General features: G+C 40.5%; 2 protein-coding genes across 19 annotated transcripts in view; one reads left to right on the top strand and one right to left on the bottom strand.

Moving 5' to 3' along the window:
* Positions 1-7388: 7388 nt before the first annotated feature.
* On the top strand, positions 7389-16555 carry LOC139961792 (alpha-crystallin B chain-like). The gene is made up of 2 exons (XM_071961297.1): positions 7389-8187; positions 14754-16555. Exons 1-2 carry the CDS (start codon positions 7846-7848, stop codon positions 15000-15002), a joined length of 591 nt encoding a protein of 196 aa, XP_071817398.1. The 5' UTR covers positions 7389-7845; the 3' UTR covers positions 15003-16555.
* A 1276-nt stretch (positions 16556-17831) lies between these two features.
* LOC139961728 (protein CBFA2T1-like) overlaps positions 17832-21200 on the bottom strand; it is a 157862-nt gene continuing 154493 nt past the window's right edge. For all 18 annotated transcript variants that reach the window (XM_071961166.1, XM_071961234.1, XM_071961250.1 and 15 more), the window contains one exon: positions 17832-20947. In XM_071961166.1, coding sequence (XP_071817267.1) covers positions 20733-20947 — 215 coding nt within the window. In that variant the 3' untranslated portion in view covers positions 17832-20732. The remainder of the gene's footprint in view (positions 20948-21200) is intronic.

Below are 21200 nucleotides of genomic sequence, written 5' to 3'. Positions count from 1 at the left end.
ATTAAAAAATCGAGAGGAATAGCAGTGGTAGACTAGTCTAAACCTTTTCGTTTTCTGGTTTAAAATTAAATGCAGAGCTCCCAACTGACCCGCAATTCGCGGGAATTAGACCCGCATTCTAACACCCAAACCCGCTGACCCGCACAAGCGTCCGAAAAATCCGCATTGTAATTGTCAAGTATACAAGTATACATAAAAAAATTTGCATCAAATTTTGACTTAGCAACCATCATTTCTTTAGCATCTAGCATAATAGAGTATAAAACCTCCTTTACAGCATCATTTGAACCTCAAATTAGCCTATATTTCTTTTCATTGGGGCGAGCAGCGAACATTTTCATGCCACGGGAAAGAATGAATTATCACCTACTATTCAATTTATTGATGTTACACCAAAAAAAATGCATATTTCTCAGAAAATTTTGGGTGACAATAGCCTTTCTAAGTGCCACCATTTTACATGTAGGCATCACCAGGATTCCCAAAAAATTCAAAAGGGGAGGGGTACACCCCCTCCCCTTATACCCCTCCCCCAGGACGGCGATCCGTGACATGGACCAGCATTTGCCTTCTCAAGAGTTGGGAGCTATGTAAATGTATGAGCATGAGGATTTACATTTTAACACCATTTTGCAGTTACAGGCTGGTTGTAAGAAATTTATAACCTATGAGAAATAAAATTTCTTGAGAAAGATGATCCCAACTTTGTTTTATAAATATTTTAGAAAATTACACCTGGGAAACATTTTTTTAGAAGTAAATTAACATCACCATTGTACACTTTTGTCGCACCAAATTGCATCGGAGGGCATTCAGCAATAGAAAATTTTCCAAAGGGGAGGGGGTCACCCCCTCCCCTTGGACCCCTCCCCCATATTACTCTTTTGCCACTTTGGCCCCTCCCAAACAAAGGCCCTGGATCCGCCAGTCAAGGGCGGCGGAAGCACTTTTAATCTGGGGGGGCACCGACATCAAAGGGCACTTTGCAGAAATTCGATTGGACTGATGCAGCCTTATATTAAGTACCCTTTATAACTCTTATTGTATTATCTTATTTGCGTATACATATCACTCCATCAAGCCCCCCCCCCCCCCCCCTCAAGGAAAATATGCATATATCACTGCAATATCCAATGAACAAATTGGGAAACAAGGAACAAGTTTTCTTTTGAGACAAAATGAGGTGAAATCACGCTAGTTGCCAATGTAGGAATCTTCCGAATTAGAGTTTATTTCTTGTTAATATCTTAACAAATTTTTGCCATTCGAAATAGCTCTGAGTTTGACCGACAGAAATTCATTAAAAGTCAGGGGCGTAGCCAGGATTTGGAAAGTTGTATGCACGACTATCTGAGCGGAGCGCCAACATCGGTTGGCGCGGTGCGTACTAGAAATTTTTTGGTCTTACGAACCCCTCAGATGGCCGGAAACGGCCCTCCCGAGTGTTCATTCTGGTTCCCTGGCCTCTAATTGCTAACTTGGGACACCTCAATTTTTGTGTAGAAAAAGGGCACATTTTTAACCTGAGGAAAAGTGGGGGGCACGTGCCTCCTGTGCCCCCCCCCCCCCCGGTTCCGCCGCCAGTGCCCATTTTGCCACAATCTTTTCCCTGCTAGCATAGGCGTAGGAGGCTGCAGCCCCCTCATTCAAATATTTTTGTGAAAATTGGGGCAATATGCTGAGAATTTTTCGGGAACCTACTAAAAGAAAACTAAATTGCAATGATGTAGCTAAAGGAATTCAATAGTTTAAAAAAAATCTCCTTGGTCTAAGCTTGCCCAACTAATTCGCCATTACTAATGTGAAAGAGAGTTTTGACATAATTGGCCCTCCATGCTTTTTGTCCATCTACATAAGACATTTCGTTGTTTACATTTAGCATGCCGCGGTATACTGCGCAACTTTCACGGACCTTACGGTACACGATGGCATGCGATGTAATTACCGATGCATGCCTATATGATATACATGTACATTAACAGGTTGAACGCGCGCGAATAAAATTTGGTTACATTTTTCGGGCAAGTCGTTACAGCCCCCCCCCCCCCCCCTCCCAATCAAATTGGACTCTTATGCCTGCTATCCACCTTAATCGGATTTGAGTTGACTTAACATAATATTAGCGCTTAGAGGCTTTTGCATTCTGCTCCTTATAAATTCCTATTATTATCGTATTAGGACCACGCAAAGGCCGAGTAACTTTCATATACGGGCCTTCTGTGTGTGAACCTCCTAAGCTGCAGACAAGTGTACTCAAATAGATGCTTAGTATGACCACAGCTGGATTGGGAAATACTATCGAATTAACATACAGGAGTATATTTAACATAACAATAGTGTACTTAACAAACAAGTAACGCCAAAACAATAATAACAAAGATCTTTACCTAAATACCGTACATTGTTTGCGCGTACCAATATTCAGAGGTGGGAATTTAATTCAAAGATATACCATGTGAATTATCGAGCTTTCTTTAAGCTGTGAATGCCATACCCGTGGTACGGGTTGAAACTGATGCTTTTTAAGAAAAGTCACCCAGGAAAGAACCTGGCACAAACAACCGAACGACTGATCCGCCCGCTCTCAACCCCAGTCCCCTTGCATCGAGACTGTGAGATCATGTTGAAACTGATGTGTGGATATGTCTCCGTTTCTCTTAATTAAAGTAACTGTTTGTGCATCGCGTGTAGCCTCCTCGATTCCTACAACCCGCTATCCAGATACATGAGCACGAGTTAGTTTGTAAACCTATGGATTCAGAACTACGTCGAGAAAATCGACCATATTTGGGCATTTCGAAAAGGATTGTATAGCAGTTTTCAGTGATGGCCTCTTCCTTTACAACTTTAAAAGCAAAATGGAACAACGACAGAACAGTCCTTACTTGCGCTTAACAGTTGAATGAATGTGTAGAGGGTAAGTTATGTTCGTTATTTCTTCAATGCTTCGGGTTAAGCGTGTTACGGAGATCTTCCTTCCCGCCACCAATGTAAAGCAGCGGACCCAGCATATTGTGTTACAGGAAGTGGCGTAGGTAGGGGGTTAAAGGGGGAACGTGCGCCGGGTTTGGGGGCGCTGAAATGAGACAATGAGAGTAAAAAAAGTGAGCACTTTTTAGTAAAACATGACGAAATTGATGGATGTCTTCAGGCATGAATATTTTCCAGTTACTAATAAGGATCTGAATATAGTTGTATTTAATGGCAAATTTATAGATTGTGATTTCTTTTCAGTCCATTTCGACCGTTTTCTCTCTTTTTTTTTAATCCTGTTCTGTAATGACTACATGTCACGGAAATTTCGGGTATTTCAGTATACAGTTCCAAGGTGGAAATATATACCACTACGTCGAGTGAGACTATCTGCTTTGGCAATCCTTAGTGTTGAGCGCGATGAAGGAGACAACATTAACTTTGATCATGGGCGCAGATACTGGTGGGGACAGCGGGACGCGTCCCAACCAACTTTTTTTTCAGTGGTGGGCCCGGGACATGATATACCGTGTCCCCACCAATTTGTCTTGACCAAACGCTGCATTTCAAATTCCCCTGTAATGAACTTTGGCGCAGTTTGATCCAGTATTGTGAAAATGACATGCAGCAGTTTTCATTTTATTATATTTATCCACAGTTGTTTAACATGGACGGAAATCGCATTTGCGGCAGTCTATAATTGTTTTCTGGGAGAGGACCTCAGACCCATCGTATACAAAAGTCTATTTGGATTATTTGTCCCCTGATTTTTTTTTCTGCAGACGCCCATGTATTTCCCAAAATTTAATTTCTAAGCCATGAGATCTAAAATTTAAGGTAGCATCATTGGGTCTGGGAAGTGTTATTTCGGCGGTCTGGGAGGTATATTTGCCAAAAAATTCTTCTACTCTACGCGCTAACCCATGGTCGTTCTCCGCTTAGATAGTATCTGAGAACAGACACGCGGCCCCACCATTATCCAAGACTGATCTTCGCCCATGCAAGGGCGGCGGAACTGGGGGGCACAGGGGGCACGTGCCCCCCCACTTTTCCTCAGGTTAAAAATGTGCCCTTTTTCTACATAAAAATTGAGGTGTCTTAAGTTAGCAAGAGGCCAGGGAACCAGAATGAACACTCGGGAAGGGCCGTTTCCGGCCATCTGAGGGGTTTGTAAACCAAAAATTTTCTTGTACGCTCCGCGCCAACCAATGGTGGCGCTCCGCTCAGATAGTCGTGCATAAAACTTTGCAAATCCTGGCTACGCCCCTGACTTTTAATGATTTTCTGTGGGTCAAACTCAAAGCTATTTCGAATGGAAAAAATTTGTTAAGATATAAACAAGAAATAAACTCTGATTCGGAAGATTCCTACATTAGCAACTAGCATGATTTCACCTCATTTTGTCTCAAAAGAAAACTTGTTCCTTGTATCCCAATTTGCACATTGGATATTGCAGTGCTAGTATGCATTTTTCTTTGAGGAGGGGGGGGGGGGGCGTTGATGGAGTGATGTGTATACGCAAATAAGATAATACAATAAGAGTTATACTAGGGTACAAAATATCAGGCTGCATCAGTCCAATCGAATTTCTGCAAAGTGCCCTTTGATGTCGGTGCCCCCCCCCCCCCAGATGAAAAGTGCTTCCGCCGCCCTTGCGCCCATGACTTTGGTCATGTTATTAACTTATTTGCTGACTCAAAAGCGCGCAAAATGCAGTTGCGAGTTTAAACCATATTACAAATTCAGCAGCTTATAAGACGCTACTATAAGATAAATTTAGAGAATAAGAAAACTAAGCTGTTTGCGATAATTACAACAGCCTTACAACTTACAGGATAATGGTAAAGTTGTATACAAAGTTGCGAACATCGTAATGCAGTTTTAATAGTAAGAAAGATCCTATACTATCTATGAGAGAATAATAATAGTTATTCGGGTTCAAATAATGTTGTTTAGACAGTTTACTTATTTTTACAGTGCATGGTACGGTACGGATATGCTTAAAGCCTATACAACCAATATTTATTTCACAATATTTTAATTATAATTATGAAGAAGAGGGTAGGGTGAAGGAGAGGGTAGGGTGAAGGAGAGGGTAGGGTGAAGGAGACAAGGAGACGGTAGGGTGAATGAGAGGGTAGGGTGAATGAGAGGGTAGGGTGAAGGAGAGGGTAGGGTGAAGGAGAGGGTAGGGTGAAGGAGAGGGTAGGGTGAAGGAGAGGGTAGGGTGAAGGAGACAAGGAGACGGTAGGGTGAATGAGACAAGGAGACGGTAGGGTGAATGAGAGGGTAGGGTGAATGAGAGGGTAGGGTGAATGAGAGGGTAGGGTGAAGGAGAGGGTAGGGTGAAGGAGAGGGTAGGGTGAAGGAGAGGGTAGGGTGAAGGAGAGGGTAGGGTGAAGCTATAGGAGAGGGTTAGGTGAAGCTATATGAGAGGGTAGGGTGAAGCTAGGAGAGGGTTAGGTGAAGCTATAGCAGAGGGTAGGGTGAAGCTATAGGAGAGGGTAGGGTGAAGCTATAGGAGAGGGTAGGGTGAAGGAGAGAAGGAGGGGGTAGGGTGAAGGAGAGAAGAAGAGGGTAGGGTGAAGGAGAGGGTGGGGTGAAGGAGAGGGTAGGGTGAAGGAGAGCAGAGGGTGAAGGAGAGTGTAGGGTGAAAGAGAGTGCAGGGTGGGGAGGGGCGGGACGAACATACTAATTTTTATTAGTGTTCAAAAATTCAAAAAAAGTGTGTGGAGGGGGGGGGGGTGATCTAGAGGTATGATGGGGTATGGAGGAAAAAGTCGTCCCGACACTGAACTGAGTTTGGACTTATTTGATGCCAATTTTATGAACTCATTGTTGAACTTATTTGATGCCTATTTTATATAGATGTTACACCAACTTTTAACTGTTAAATATCCGCCATTATTCGTTCGATATGTGTTAGAGCATGACAAAGAACGGTCATGCTGTAGCTTCGAATATATTCCTTTTCAGTTAGGCCTATCCTTGAAAGCGAAACAGTCAGAAAAAATTACCGTATCCAAATGAAAGACAAATTCGTAAAGCGATGTTTTAGTATGTAAGTCTGTAGTGTTGCCACTTATTGATTAGATGCATTTCAATTATAACGAAATCTCACTGAACCCCTCCCTATGCCTTTGACTGTCCCAACCCCACCAACACGGCTCCATTCAGTACATATTGTGTCGGGTGGGTTCAAGATATTCCACATATTGAATTGGAACGGTCACTATTGTCGGTGGTTGCAGTGGTGTTGGTCAATTGTTGACACTGTGATCCATCCATCCCACCAGGGGGTAGGAGTGGGGGGCACTGGGGGACGCCCCCACTTTTTCCAAAATAGCAAATGTGCCCTACTGGCAAATAAAATGTGCCGCGTTGATGAAGAACTGTCTGTTGGATATCTTAAGCCTTTGTTAAATTTAATATTTTATTTTATTATTTATCTTTAGTCTGTACATGCTATTTTAAAATGGCATCCCATATCATTTTGTAGCACGGTTAACAATAAACAATCTCAATAAATAAAAAATCAATGTTGCAGCGCACCATAATAGTATTGATAGCATATATACTAATTACACATTATATATATTTAAGTGATATAGCCGGTGTGTATCGGTTTATAGATAACGAGTGGTGGTTGTGGAATGAGAAAGTTCCCCTCTGGTGTTCTGCCCCCCCCCCACACTTTTTGGAAGCTTCCTACCCCCTGTATCCCACCCCCACACTTGTCCAACTACTTCCAAGGAACTGGTTTCCTGCTAGTTATGGCACTATACTTTCAACTCGTAACCTATAATTGACTTTACGTTGGTAAGCTGTATTCTAAGATTGCTTTCTCATGTACTGTAAATAGTTTCTCGTATCCCTTGATACCGTTCGTAATCCGAGCGGAAATATCATATTTGCGATTGAACACAAACATGCTCGCTGACGACGATAAAGAAATTCTATGGCCTTTGAAACGAGGGCTGCTATTAATCAAAACTTCCTTTCAGTCCTGGTATTATCGTCAACCAAGCGTAAGTTATTTTACTATGACACGGAGTATCAACATGTGGGAACTATTTACTAAACCTTTATATGTGTTTATTGCTAGAGGCGAGCAGTTATGCTTGATACCGTCTCGGCGCGCAGTGATAGAATGAAAAGTTCAGTTGTTGAAGTTTCGTTAATAACATATACGTTTTAGTCGAAATTTCTCCGACATTTATTAATGAAGGGTGTGTGACGAAACCGACGGTTCGTTCGGTTTGAGCACAAGCAGAAAAAGTAAAAAGCGACACTGTTACATGCTATTTCAAGTACGTAAATCCTGTTCCGAAGACCGTCTAGAAATATTATTGAAAGAAATGTCTAACTCCAACAACGCTACGAGATCCACGATGCATTATCAGCCTTCCACCGTGCAGGCGTGATCGTTATATAGGCCTATGCTAGACATACATGACTCTTTGAACTTAAAGATTCTTGCTTGTCGATATATTTACAAATTTCGTCATGCATGAATAAACATCTTTACAATTTTGAAAGACAATATGAGCACGACCATCTTGTATTGAAATACCTATGACGTCAGTTTAACCCAAACTATCATGGCAACAGTGATTTGCCAACAATATCTGAGGGGCACTGAAGTGGAACAGCAGTAATATATCATTACCAAAGATCGTGTACTTGTCTGTGCAAAGGCTTTGCGAGAAGATTCCGGAATACCGTAAACGTCTGTCTGTTATTAAAAGGAACACACATCGTAGAGACTTTGGGCGCATATATACTACAGAGCAATTAGCGAGACGACCAGTCGCGCGATCAACTCGGTTTACATTGGTGAAAAGAAACTGACAAACAGACAGAGAGATCAACATGTCGTATCAACGTCGCGTTCCCTTCAGTCACCCAGGATTTGACGATTTTGCGCAACCGTCCTTTCCCCCTGTGCGACGGACGGACCCGTGGGAAACGTTTACGAACCGTCCTAGCCGAGGTTTTGACCATAGCTTTGGCGACGCATTGAGGGACGATGATTTTTTTACATCTGGGTCGATCGTACCACATCGGGGTTACTTCGTGACTACTCCGAGCAGACAAGGCTTAGATACTAGAGTGCCAACTGGTGTCGCCACCGGGGACATGCAGTTGACGAACACCGAGTTCAAGGTAGCTGTAGACGCCGCTAACTTCAAACCAGAGGAACTCGACGTAAAGGTGAGCGACTATAGGCCTATTATAGGCTATATATATATATATGTATTATAACACGATGTATTACGTCTACAACATTATGTAGACCTACATGTAGGTCAGATATACATGAATTCTCCGTACAGTATTGTAGGCATCTTATTTAGTTCTGTGGTTTGCCAATTTTAAGTGTTGTATTTCTAACGCTTCTTTTATCAAAATAAGCCTTTAAAAAGTGATTAAACAATACCTTTTCGATTAAATGATTTGTCTGAGTGACGTACTACAAAACAAATAGATGTTGTATCCCTATAGTATGCAAAGTATGTGCGTTGACCTAGACTAGTAATACGTATATAGTATACACTACAACGGGTAACTTGCAGAACATATGATATTGGCCTATCTTAGTTAGTGGACTTGATGTCTTTTTTTTTGTCAGATCCGTAACCATGACACCCCATCCCTCCCACAAAAACACACACACTCCCTCCCATCACATGTCAGCCCATTGTCATATGTTCATTGTTTAAATCCCGGTAAACCTGTTTGCTAAGGGAGTGAACTAAATACAAGTTTTCTTGAATATTTTGGAAGAAACATCTTACTCATCTTATTGACACATATTTTAAAGCCTCAGCTGCCGTGATGGCGCGTGTAGATAGGTAGACCATGAGTTGCTTTTCAACACGTAGTGCCATTTCTTTGAAGTTATTTTTCTTCAGCGCTTTCTTAATCTTACACGTTATTATTGAGGTAGCTAATGAGTTTGCGAAGGGTTCACATAAAGTATTATGAAGGTGAAAACTTAAGTGTTTTCATTTGATCAACATAGCATAATGCACAGGCTGACAAGGTCGACGTCGCTGTAAGGTGCAATACTTTACACATTTTCCGTTAGCATCCAATTCATTATATAGACTCGTGTCACCATAAACGTTGAATAGGGAACCTTGAAAAGCCATTCTTTCGTTGAATTCCTTTGCCACAGAATAATTATGTGTATGTTTTGCATGATAAATTAAAAGGCATTCTATATAACCTTGATTTATTCTCTTTTAAATTAAAGAACTGTAGCCAGTAATCTACTTTTACCCATTGCATTTAGACTATATTATGCTTGTGAAGTCGCAGAAAAAATAACACAAACAAGGCTTAATAGCGACGTTTTCAATCCAGGAAACTGTGATTTCTTATTTCACATAACTAAGATATAGGTGTAAAATATCAAGGGCGTAGGAACCGGGGGGGGCTGGGGGCGCCAGCTCCCCCAGTGAAAAATATGGGGGGACGGAAGTATCATTCCGCCCCCCCCCCCCGCTCAGCAAGTCAGAAAACCCCTTTTTCATTTCCAAATCAGAAAAAAATCTCATTTGGAGCACCAAATTGCATCTAAGGCCAGGTGAAAATGCAAAATTATTTACAAAATGGAGTGGGTGTTGAAGTGTGCTATATTGCACCAAATTGCATCTGAGGCCACCTGGAAATGCAAAAAAAAATTCAAAGGGGAGGGGGACCTCTCCCCTTACACCCCTCCCCCAGGCCAGCCATCAGTCTTCAGCCCCCCCCCCCACTCAAAAGTACCTTCCTACGCCACCGTAAAATATTGTTGGCTACTTCGTACACAATGTCTGCTAAGTAGGCCTACAGTTATACTGTAGAGTTAGACGATATAAAAGCAATTTCATTACATCATTTTCGACATTCTCTGTAGACTGACGCCTTGGAGTGGCCCTTATAGGGCGTAGGGTTATTTCCCCCTATATATTGGCTTCAAATAGGCCTATGCTATAAAACGTCAATTGAGTCGTGTTGGTACGAATGCGGCTGACTGGGGGTACACTGGGGTAGGTGAGGGGTGGAGGAGGAGGATGAACTCTTGTACATATTACGAAAATTTCAGCTTCAGTCCTATCTATACCATGCCGATAAAATACATTTCACTGAACTGAAGATATTCGCTAACTCGTAAAGCAATCATTGTTTATACATTAACAACTTCATTGACATGACATAGGTACATGCACCTACATACTTACGTATCGAGTGCGGAATGTTGGGTTCGATTTTTTACTAAACCGATACACGGTTCAAAACCTCTATTAATAAGCCCCCCCCCCACCCCATGATTCCCACCCCTCTCAAATCAAGCAAACCAGGCTGATGTGTAGTCAGCAGAGATTACTATCGCTTCACAACAGAAAGGCAACTGCAGGCGAGAATTTTACATGCGAAAAGCCACGGTCTACATACATGTTGTAGGGCTTTATTACATGTTACCCAGACGAAATGTTAATATTTGCTTGAGAGTGATATATATATATATATATATGTATATATGTGTGTGTGTGTATATGTATATGTATATATATATATGTATATATATATATGTATGAATATATATATATATATATATATATATATATATATATATATATATATATATATATATATATATATATATATAGCCTCGTACGGAATATACCAATTATATATGAAACATGCCACATGTAATTAGCTGTACAATGTATTTTGCGCTCATATGTTTACCATGATGGCGGGCCGTATCGCTACGTTTCATACAGAGCCTAGTCGCTTTAATGAAATATAATTTCTGTGTTTTCATACAACGCATGCATGGGAGAAGTAGGCATCCAAGTTATCGATGTTATAGCCCTAATACATTCCCGTCACATTCTTAGCATTCTTGAGATTATTGTAGTCCAACCGTATACTTCGACACCTACGTATAACAGTGAGATGCTATGTAACACTAACAGCTCCCTGATTCTAATAACTCTGTATATAAGCGTGTGCCAGTGTAGGATGTCTGTTTGTTTAGAGGTTCAGTTATATCTGTGTATACGGGCAACATACCTATCCGATGACATATGTTAGAGAGCCTTGTGTATTATTATAACGAGGACCTCCATAAGATAAACATAGACAACCCAGTAATGGGGTCTACATATCTCCGTTGAATGTTCCTTGTGAACATTTCAGACAATACACTAAGACGACATTGCTGTCTGACAATTCGAATGATAACTTTAGGCAGAGTTGTAGTCTTAGCACCTCTGCATGCATGGCAGAGATGAAGAAACAGATGGAAAAAATAAAGCTAATGAGAGGAGATTACATCTGTAAACCAATTAATTCCAAGTTGTTGTTTTTTAAACTATTAATTAAGTTTTCAGTGTGATAAACACCTATAGAAACGAAGCATAAACACAGAGATGCTACATAACGCATAAGCTTAACTATTATAATGCCATATTATAATTTTAATTGTAATATAGTAAATTCCAATATGTGTTTGTTTAACGATTCAACTGATAGCACAGCGCATCACCGAACGACACGGTTCTGTATAGTGCATATATGCTAACATATATATATATATATACTGCGAAATTTAGATGATTTTGCCAATATCGATAATTAATTTACCAGGACAGTTACTACTGACTACAATGTATATCAACAAACTATGCTGCAGAATTAACAAGCATACAGTCACATCAGTCTTCATTAATGGCTCACGCATGGTTTGATGAGGTGTGACTCGCTACACATAAATGTATTTATGTCATGAATGATAAATTATGCAGAGCGCCATCTGTTATCCATAGCCTAATTATAGAGAACTGTTTGCCACAAGTCATTTGCGACCAATTCATAAAGGGAAGCAATTGTTTTTCTTCAAAATATGTATGAACCCGTTTGGCAGGCACATGTGCAGGTTCACGGTATATCAATAGCAACGCCCTTACCTATTTTAGGCCAGTTATCGAAGGTGGTGTTTATGCGCAGTGTTCATACTATAAGCCGGTTTACCTTATTCGGACACGCATTCACATACTGTTGAAATCTTCAGCTTCACTAAAAGTAAAGAGTCTATCAAGAGCCCTAATTTAACAGTCACTCCCCACTCCTATAAAGCGCGCTTTTATCTGATATATGCCTGATGCCTTTCTGGAGTTCCTATCTCTCCCCCCCCCCCCCCTACTAACAGCTGACATTAACCATACACGGCGGATGTCGCCGATGACAAAGACAGCCGTAAACAAAATTGTATTATCTACACGATTTGACTATGTTACCTGTATACAGAGCATATCTGAACGCAGAGACTTTCGTCCTCAAGATATCACCATAGTTACGTTGTCGAGTATGTATGTAATTCTAACAGCAACAGACTTGGAGGGCGTTGTGGTCAAGTGGTTAAGGCACTGGACTTGTGATCTAATCTAAGGATTTCAGGTTCGAGCCCTGGCCAGACCATTGCGTTGTGTCCTTGGGCAAGGCGCTTTATCTCCATTGCCTCTCTTCACCCAGGTGTATAAATGGGGACCTGCGAGGTAACTTGTAAATATAGTTGCATGCGCCGGTTTGTGGCTGCACCCTATGGGAAGTCCCCCGGGGGACACGTTGTTGTGGTGCACTGTGGTGCCCCAGGAGAGATTGATTGAATTGTGCACACTTTGGTGTGTGGGTGTGACAAGTTACCAATGACCAGGGGTTAAGTTGTAAAGTCATGTGAGGAGGCATTAGCCTCATACAAGACTGTAAACCTTCAACTTTAACTTTAACTTGTTTCATTTTAATCGGTTGGGGTTGTTGGGGGTGGGGCCTCGGAAGTTTGGTTGTCTGTGCTCTTCGTGTAGTAGTGGCGTGGAAAGGATTTCAAAGTTGCAGGGGTGGGGTGGCGGTCGGGTGGGGTGGGGGTGGGGAAAATTAGAAACTTCCCAGACTGATTTAGGTAGGGATACTGAACTCGATGCATGATTTAGGGTCATGAGGTAGGAAAGGCCAGAGGTGAATCCAGGATAAAGGATGGGTGTGACCATTGGGTCGTTGGAGCCAACTCCCATGTAGGGGGATCTCTCTATATGAAATTCTAGACATGCAAACTGGGGCATATTTAGACCATGGATTAGATATTGTGCTAGTAAATACTATTGAACTTTTGTGTGATGTTGAAAGGGGGCTGTACCTCCCCACTACTTGGATCTCCGCCTAAGGGCGATCCCCCCCCCCCCCTCCCCCTTGAATACACAACTCGTGTATTCTCAACAGACAGGCAAGACTGAATTACAACTATTGCAATCAAAGGGACTGCCTAGCCCCAATTACCACCCCCATTCCTACATAGGCCACACTAGTAATGTGCAAGTGAAATCGTTGAGTTGTTCTTCAAAAACGATTTCGAATTCATTGTGTTCAAACATTCAGGCAATATGACGTCATCGTTTGCAAGAAATATATTTTCCTTCTCGTTTCCTCTCAGTTAAATAATAAAACAAGTATCTGAAATTACTCCCTTAAAACGCATAACATTTTCTTAGGCATGCATTATTGTTGTTATTATTATCAAAGAAGAAATGAATTTGTCTATGTAGGCCTACAATTATAGGCCTACATAGACAAATCCATTTTCTCAGAGCACGTAATATTCATGCTTCAAGGATTTTCGTCTGTAAAAAATACATTATCCTGAATATTGCCCATGGAACTTGCCTCGGGAACCGTGATTACAGTAATATCAAGTAAAGCACGTTTCCATGGAAACCTTAAGCAAAGTTTTCGTACCGTAGCCTACACAAGTGATGAATTTTGTCCTATAGGAGAGAAGACACTAATAAGAAGGCCATTTTGAGGGCGGCAAAGACTGTCGCGCGGCGAAGCATGTCGCCTTGACAACCTTTACGCAGCGGCATTCTAATGAATTGTTCGGAAGTAGTTAAGTTTACGATGAAAATATGTTAGAAAGTAGTATACATGTCAGTTTGTTAGTATCCCCGTACATATGTTCTATGTATTTAGTATAGGCTTATTTGCATATGGCTGCAGTGTCGAACAAATCTGATGATGTCATTTTGGGCAACCAACACGTACCTTGAAATCATTTAGTGGAGCATGATTAGTTGGATCCCAGCGGTAGTAAAACCGACTCAAGAGGGTACAAGGTTTTCGGCCGAGTGCGTCGTTAATTATTATCTTAGATTATACTCTTTTACTGAACCATCTTCAAATAGAAGGTAAATGATGGACTTCAAATATAAACCTCACATCACCATTCACCACCTTCCCGCCGTCTCTATTGCATGCTAAAAGTTCATACACAAACACAGATGAGTGTACAATTAGATACCGTGTATGAGGGAAATGCGTATAGAAAGGTTTGTTTTGGGGGAAATGTTTAGGCTTGAGAATCTGAGACCGTTTTAGGACTATCATAGTTTAGGATACAATACCTCTAAGTCTCGACTTCACACGTTCGTGCATTAAACTAAAATAACAAATAATATCAACTTAAAACCATGCAGACGAATATTCAAATCAATTTTGTCTTAGTAGATGAAACAACATTCTACAATACCATATTTACCACAATGCCATACTTACCACAATGCCATACTTATTACAATGCCATACTTACTGCAATGCCATACTTACTAAAATGCCATATTTACTACAATGCCATACTTACTACAATGCCATACTTACTACAATGCCACATTTACTACAATGCCATACTTACTAGTTACTACAATGCCATACTTACTATTAAACATTCTTTTTTACAGATTGTCGACGATGAGGTAACTATTCACGGAAAACACGAAGAAAAGAGCGACGCACACGGCAGCGTGTCACGTGAGTTCACCAGACGGTATAAGCTTCCGGCAGACGTAGACCCAGCTGACGTCAGTTCCTCTCTGTCCGAGGCAGGTGTCCTTAGCATCAGAGGACCAAGGAAAGGGGGGCAAGCAGCGGCGAAGAGTATTCCTATCTCGATCCAGGGGAAACCTGCCGTAGAAGGGGCTAAGAAGTAGACCAGATCCCGCAACCTCGTGTAGGCTATATCGAGCGTGTTATTAAATGATACTGCATCGCTTGCAAGTTTGTGCTTTAACCTTTGTACAATATAATATTAGTCATAACAATTGCCAAAACTCATTGTGCTTGTAAAATGTCAAACAGTGCTTCTCCGCCCAGGAAATGGTCTGTAATCGTTTGGAATTCCCACAGGTTTTTTCAGAGAGATGGAAAGGATGAGGAACATCTAGAAAATCGGAGTAACGGATATTGGAGAATGATATGAAATACCGCCGCCAAATCAATTCTGTAGTTACGGTACTTCTGGAGGGCTATAGGCTGAAAAATCAAGGTGAATCGCGGTTCTTCCACGATAGAATTAGGTAAACGATAGTTAACTTAATTGTTTAGATTCGTGTCATTGTTACTTCCACACCGGTTGCTATATCGATGGAAGGACAGAGCCTTTTACCCATTTTGACGTTAGGGAAATTAAATTTGCAAATTTAGGCTATCGAACTTTCAATGGACAAACAATTTCAATCTATTCAGTTTACTGTGTAGTTTTGTTTCTGAAATATTTTATGAAGAGGAAAACATGATATGATTGACTAGACCGTTGAAAGTTGTAACAATAGGTGGCGGAATTACAGTATGATTCAGTTTGAGCAAACGTAGGCTTGGCGATGATTTTATCCAAGCATTTTTCATTCATCTCTTCAAATCAGTCTAGAAAGAAGAGAGGAACGGTAGCGTCATATTCGACTCATAATTGCTTGTAATAATGGTGTTTGGTTAGGGAGGCATCTGTTCAACAAATTCAGCAGCAATGAAGGCCTCTTATACTTCTACCCGCTTGTGATTTTTAATGCGTTTTTCTGCCCATCAACATTTACTGGAAAAAATATGGAGATATTAAAAATTAAAGACTTGCAAAGAATTGTAGGACAGTAGTTTTGCTCTGTAACTAACATATATAGTGCATGTATAAAAATATTAACATGTTTTATGAATATCGAATAATTTAAATTGTTTATAGAATAGTTTATAGAAAGGCGATTTAGCGGCATTATCAAGATAGCCGGGAACACAAAACGATAGGTACGTGACGATTATCCGAGGGGTGGGGAGAAGGTGGTGGGAAAAATTGACCTTCCATATAAACCTCTTGTGGTAATAGCCGTAGTGTGAACAGTACGCGTCATGGGTAAGCATCTATTATGAATTAAACGATTCAGAACCATGAAATTGGGTGAAGGTGGTGGGGAGAGGGTGGGTGGGGTGGGTTTGGTGGGGAGAGGTTGCGTGGGAAGAGGTTGGGTGGAGAGAGGTTGCGTGGGGAGAGGGTGGGTGAGGAAAGGTTGGGTGGGGAGAGGTTGGGTGGGGAGAGGGAAGTTGGTGGTGGTGGGGGGGGGGTGGTGGCATCAAATAATAACACATACTTATTTCCGATGAGATTTATGTGTAGATTCATACATTTTGTATCAATTTTTTTTTTACTATTCTGCTGTTCGCACCGTAATTAGATGCTACGTACATCTGAAATAAAGCTAATCTTAGATGATGTTCATTGAGTGATGTATATACTTAATTCTTGCGTCCACTAACATTAACACCGAGGAAATATTTGTTTTCAATAATTTCGACCCGCATGTACGTAAAGAGTATCGATGATGGGAAGAGGATTGTGTCGGTGTGACTTTGTATCTCGGTTGCACCGGGAATTAGAAGATAGTCCACGGGGGTCAGTTCTGCGAAATCATATTCGCTGTCTCTAAATCTTCGTTTTGGTGAGTGCGCTAAAGCTGTATGTAGATATCAGCAAATTGTCTGCATATGTGTAGCAGCTAGGGGAGGATGAAAGTAGGTAAGTTGTGGTTGTGTTTTGGTGGGGAAGGGGGGGGGGTGGGAGCTGGGCAATGACAAACAAACTTCGAATAAAGGAGTATCACACACAAACACTATATAATATAGATCTCTGTCAAAATTATCAATATTAAATAAAGAAATTAATTCAAAAGGCAAGAATATAAAATAGTAGGTAGAATATGTCATATATAGGTAGACTTAATTCTTCTTTGCGAGTGCCACTGAGAAAAAAAAAGAATTTTACAGCTGTTGGGGATTTGCACTAAGCAGCTCTTTCACACACGTAATATCGCTTTCACACAGTTTACTAATCGTATGCGTGGGTGAGTGGGAGAAGATATGAGTGATGGTGAAGATAGGGTGTTCCTGTACTTGCAATGCAGTAGATTATAGGTACCACACCACAATTGGAGTAGTGCACATCCGCTCGAAAGGTTAACCATTGTCAGAGAAAAGGACATAAAAGTACCTAATGTAATGCTTGTTAAAGCATGTTATCAATTACCATCATTGTTGGTTCTGCCTTTATATGGAAGAGCATAATTTAAAGTACAGATGATGTGAAAATAGGGAGGATCGAAGGTGATATAAACCATCTTAGAAAATCTTTGGTTAAATGTTGATATTACTCCGAGGGAGAAGATGGAAGGGTGGGGGGTTCAGTATGCTAAACTTGCTCATCCTCTAGCTCAAAATCTAAAACGGTCATGATATGGAAATTTACAAGTGCCATGATAGGCCAAGATCTCAGCTATCATGTGGTGGGTAGGATATACCAGTTGAACACTTCTATCTATGCTTTGGCAGGTCTTAAAAGTGACAAGTTTAGTGTGTAAGTCAATGGAACAATTAATTGTGCTACGAGACCAAAACTGACACACAGTCAGAACCTTTTTAACTTTTCCACGGTAACGGTCAGTACACTGAGAGGATGAAAAGTACTCTGAGAGGATGAAATAACAGAGACACAAGGAGGATTGAAGGTGATACTCGTCTTTGTTGTACAATAACTTTTCTTTACATGAAACAAACAGGTCTTGGAAACCCACTGATAGAGATTTACATACTATTTCTTCAAGTTGTTAGTATTTGAAAAGATTATGGACAAAACATCATTCAAACAAGAAAAAAATTAATTAATTAAAAGACTTATAAATAAAAAAAAGAGAACATAGTTCAGTTTGGTCTGAGAATGCAAAATCATAAGGAAATTGAACAATGACAGCTGATTAGTCTACAATTATTATAGCACACAACTGAGGGTGACAGAAAAAGGCAGTCGAAAATATAAATGGATGGTTTAGTCCATCACGGTTACCGATGCTGGGCTCAGGTAACTCCTCAACCTCCCCCCAACCCCTCCCCACTGCCTTCTCAAGTTGCCCAGAAACGACTGACTTTCCTGTAAATTTCCTGTAAATTTAATTTACATCAAGACTAAACGTCATTGCCTTCTTCAGACCAGTAGACAGAATATTTTCGAGACGATTAATCTTGGTTTTTAAGCCCCCTTCCTTACTACGGCCACCTTGTCCTGAAACACATCGTATGCTGTGTGTTTTATTCATCCATTTTCTTCACCTATTGCTTTTGAAATTCATTCACTTTTAACCTGCTGCTTAACCATCTTAAGCAATTCATCCATTCTTCAGTTCTTTCATAATTTCATCCATCTACCATTTCATTCATAGATGTTACCTCTGGCTCAATTAGCCTCTTAGTTTCATCTTAGCCACACTGGTGGTCATTGGTCAACCACTAGTGGTTCTTACTAAGGCATAATGTGATCGAAACCATCTTAAACAATTACACAAGATATGAGGGAAGAAGCTTCATAGCCTCAAGAAAAAGGGACAGGAAAGCTATTTGAGGAGGGGGTGGAGAAGGGGTTGGTGGGGGTGGGAGGAGTAAAGCTGGTGTGGCTTCATACAATCATCTATCTGAATTTAATTGACCTCCAATGGCTACCAAACAGAACATAATCCTTTTTAGGAAATCAAACGAAATGGCCATATTAAGCTGACGACACTGAAAGAGGTAGGCAGAACTTTCTGTTTTTTTTTGTGTACAGACCAAGTTCTAATCATCTTTCTAACAAACTTTACCAGCCCAGTTTCACATAGAATACCACTTTAACCACCACTTTAACCACATAAATTAAAAAATTTGTCATTTTCAAAACAATTGCACACCCACGACCGTAATTCTTAGGGAAGGCAATCCTGTAACCGAATGCTCAAGGAATAATGCAGGAAAACTTGAAGTTTTGACAGCATTAAACACTTGCATATTCTTACAAAAATCATTAAAAAGGAACAGGATTGATAATAAATCAAGGCAATCCTGTTAAGTTTTTAACCAATTGCAAGTAAATTCGGCAATTAATTAATATAATATCCATTCCTTTGTTTCCAAGACGGTCTTCATAAAGAAATGACAAGAGAGCTCCCACAGTTTACACCTATGCAAGATTTACAAGACACCTCGTAAGTAACATCATTTGCTACCAAGCCATAGTTATTAATTATGTATTTTATACAAAAACCATGTATGAGAAATTAAATTAAATGAAATTAGGGATTTCTCAATGGGTGTCCCCTTGATGATTGGATGTGATTTTTTTAAATTTAGTAACCTTTGACCACTTTTAAGCATGAAATTGGGTAACATTGTACAAAATATGTAAAAATGTCACTTCCATATTAAAAACATATCCCCAAACCAGTTAATACAGCACACATAAGAGTGAGAAATAACAGATGTCCAAGGTGCAAATATCGAGAAGAATATAAATAAAAACTCGCCAAAACTTTGGCTGTCCACCCTAGGTCATTATAACAAAATTGAACTGACACCAAGAAAGGATATTCTTAAAGATGTTTTTCTTTTTTTTCCTCCTCGTTATTTCATATCGTGTGCTAATACTGCTGTAAAAATTAATGGACCGAAAAAAAAAAATATAGAAAAATAAATTTTGAGGTATGAATATATATTTATACAGATGGTTTTATACAAAGCATGAAATGTGAACCAATAAAACTCACGAGAAGAGACTCAGCTGGTCAAATACTTTGATAGAAAAACTTTCAAGATGACAGTTGAAGAAAGTTTAATCACTTTTTTTCCTTTCTTTCTTAAATCGGTTGACCTCCTTGCGTTGATTCTATCGTAGTGATTGGTCTACTGGGCAAGTAAGTAGTATTGTAAATAGGTGAGTTTATAGAGACACACAGACAGATAGATCCAAGAGTGACATTCAGAAAAAAAAACATTCACAAAATTATACAACGTGATATGAACAAAAGATTCTGCGGGTGGCTTTTTGGTTGTCGTTGATGCAGTTGTGTTATGCGATGCAAAGCTGTACACCTATACCGTAATTTATGAAGTTATGCAACGATCATCTCTGACAATCTTTGACAAGTCAAAACTTGATCCAACAGAAAGAGTATGTGTGAAGCTAGACTACATCGCAAGTTAAATAGCATTGCTGACACTTCCATAAAAGCAAGTTCCCTTCACAGAAAGACGAAATTTAGTTGCGGTTTCTGGGGAAACCGAACGGACACGATCCAGCAATCTGCCCCACCAGAGTTGCACTAGAAGAGGTCACCGACAGTGTGTGACGAATGACCCCGACGGCAGCGACCACAAAACGAAACAAACGATATCTTAATCCAGGATCCAAATCATTTCTGTCGTATCTGTACTCGTTAATTTATCACACACCCTATGAACACGTCTTACACGGTAGAATATCTGTGTTGTGACAAGACAGGACACCAAATAACCTGCTCATGTCTGGATGCCTGCATAAGCCCCCTACCCCCCCTCCCCCTCCACCCCAAAAACCCCCGGTATTACAAAAGTCCTCAGCTTCATCGAGCACCTTCCACCGTCAGAGGCTGTCGATTTGGTGAGTTGTTCCGGGGAGAGCTGGTTGAATGGTGAGAACCTGTTGGGCTGGCTGAAGGGGGCGATGTTCTCATTAAGGCTACTGTGGGTGGTGCTGTACCGATCTTACATGATGTCGTTGTTGCTGTTGTTGATGATGATGATGACGATGATGATGCACTTGTGGTCTCTGGAATCCCTAGAAACAAGTATCAAGAAAATGTAACTATTGTCAATAATTAGCAATAAATAGCACAGTAGTATAATTTGGGGGGGGGGGGGGGGCTGTGTGCACCCTGTCACTGATATACATTGATATTCAAAGGCCTCCATCAGAATGCTAACGAGGGTTACAGTGTTTTAGAAAACAACAACGAAAATGCCGCAAGATTTGCTATGCCAAGTGACGTATTGACATATGCTGATGAAACATTCTAAAACATGTCCTTTTT

Source organism: Apostichopus japonicus, chromosome 3 (assembly GCF_037975245.1).
Source record: "Apostichopus japonicus isolate 1M-3 chromosome 3, ASM3797524v1, whole genome shotgun sequence".
Lineage (NCBI taxonomy): Eukaryota > Metazoa > Echinodermata > Holothuroidea > Aspidochirotida > Stichopodidae > Apostichopus > Apostichopus japonicus.
This window is presented reverse-complemented; position numbering and strand designations above follow the sequence as displayed.

Excerpts from the sequence above, each read along its gene's own strand:
- LOC139961792 (XM_071961297.1), top strand. The coding sequence starts at position 7,846 with ATGTCGTATCAACGTCGCGTTCCCTTCAGTCACCCAGGATTTGACGAT. Across the intron at positions 8,188-14,753 it reads CAGAGGAACTCGACGTAAAG|ATTGTCGACGATGAGGTAAC; the intron begins GTGAGCGACTAT and ends TCTTTTTTACAG.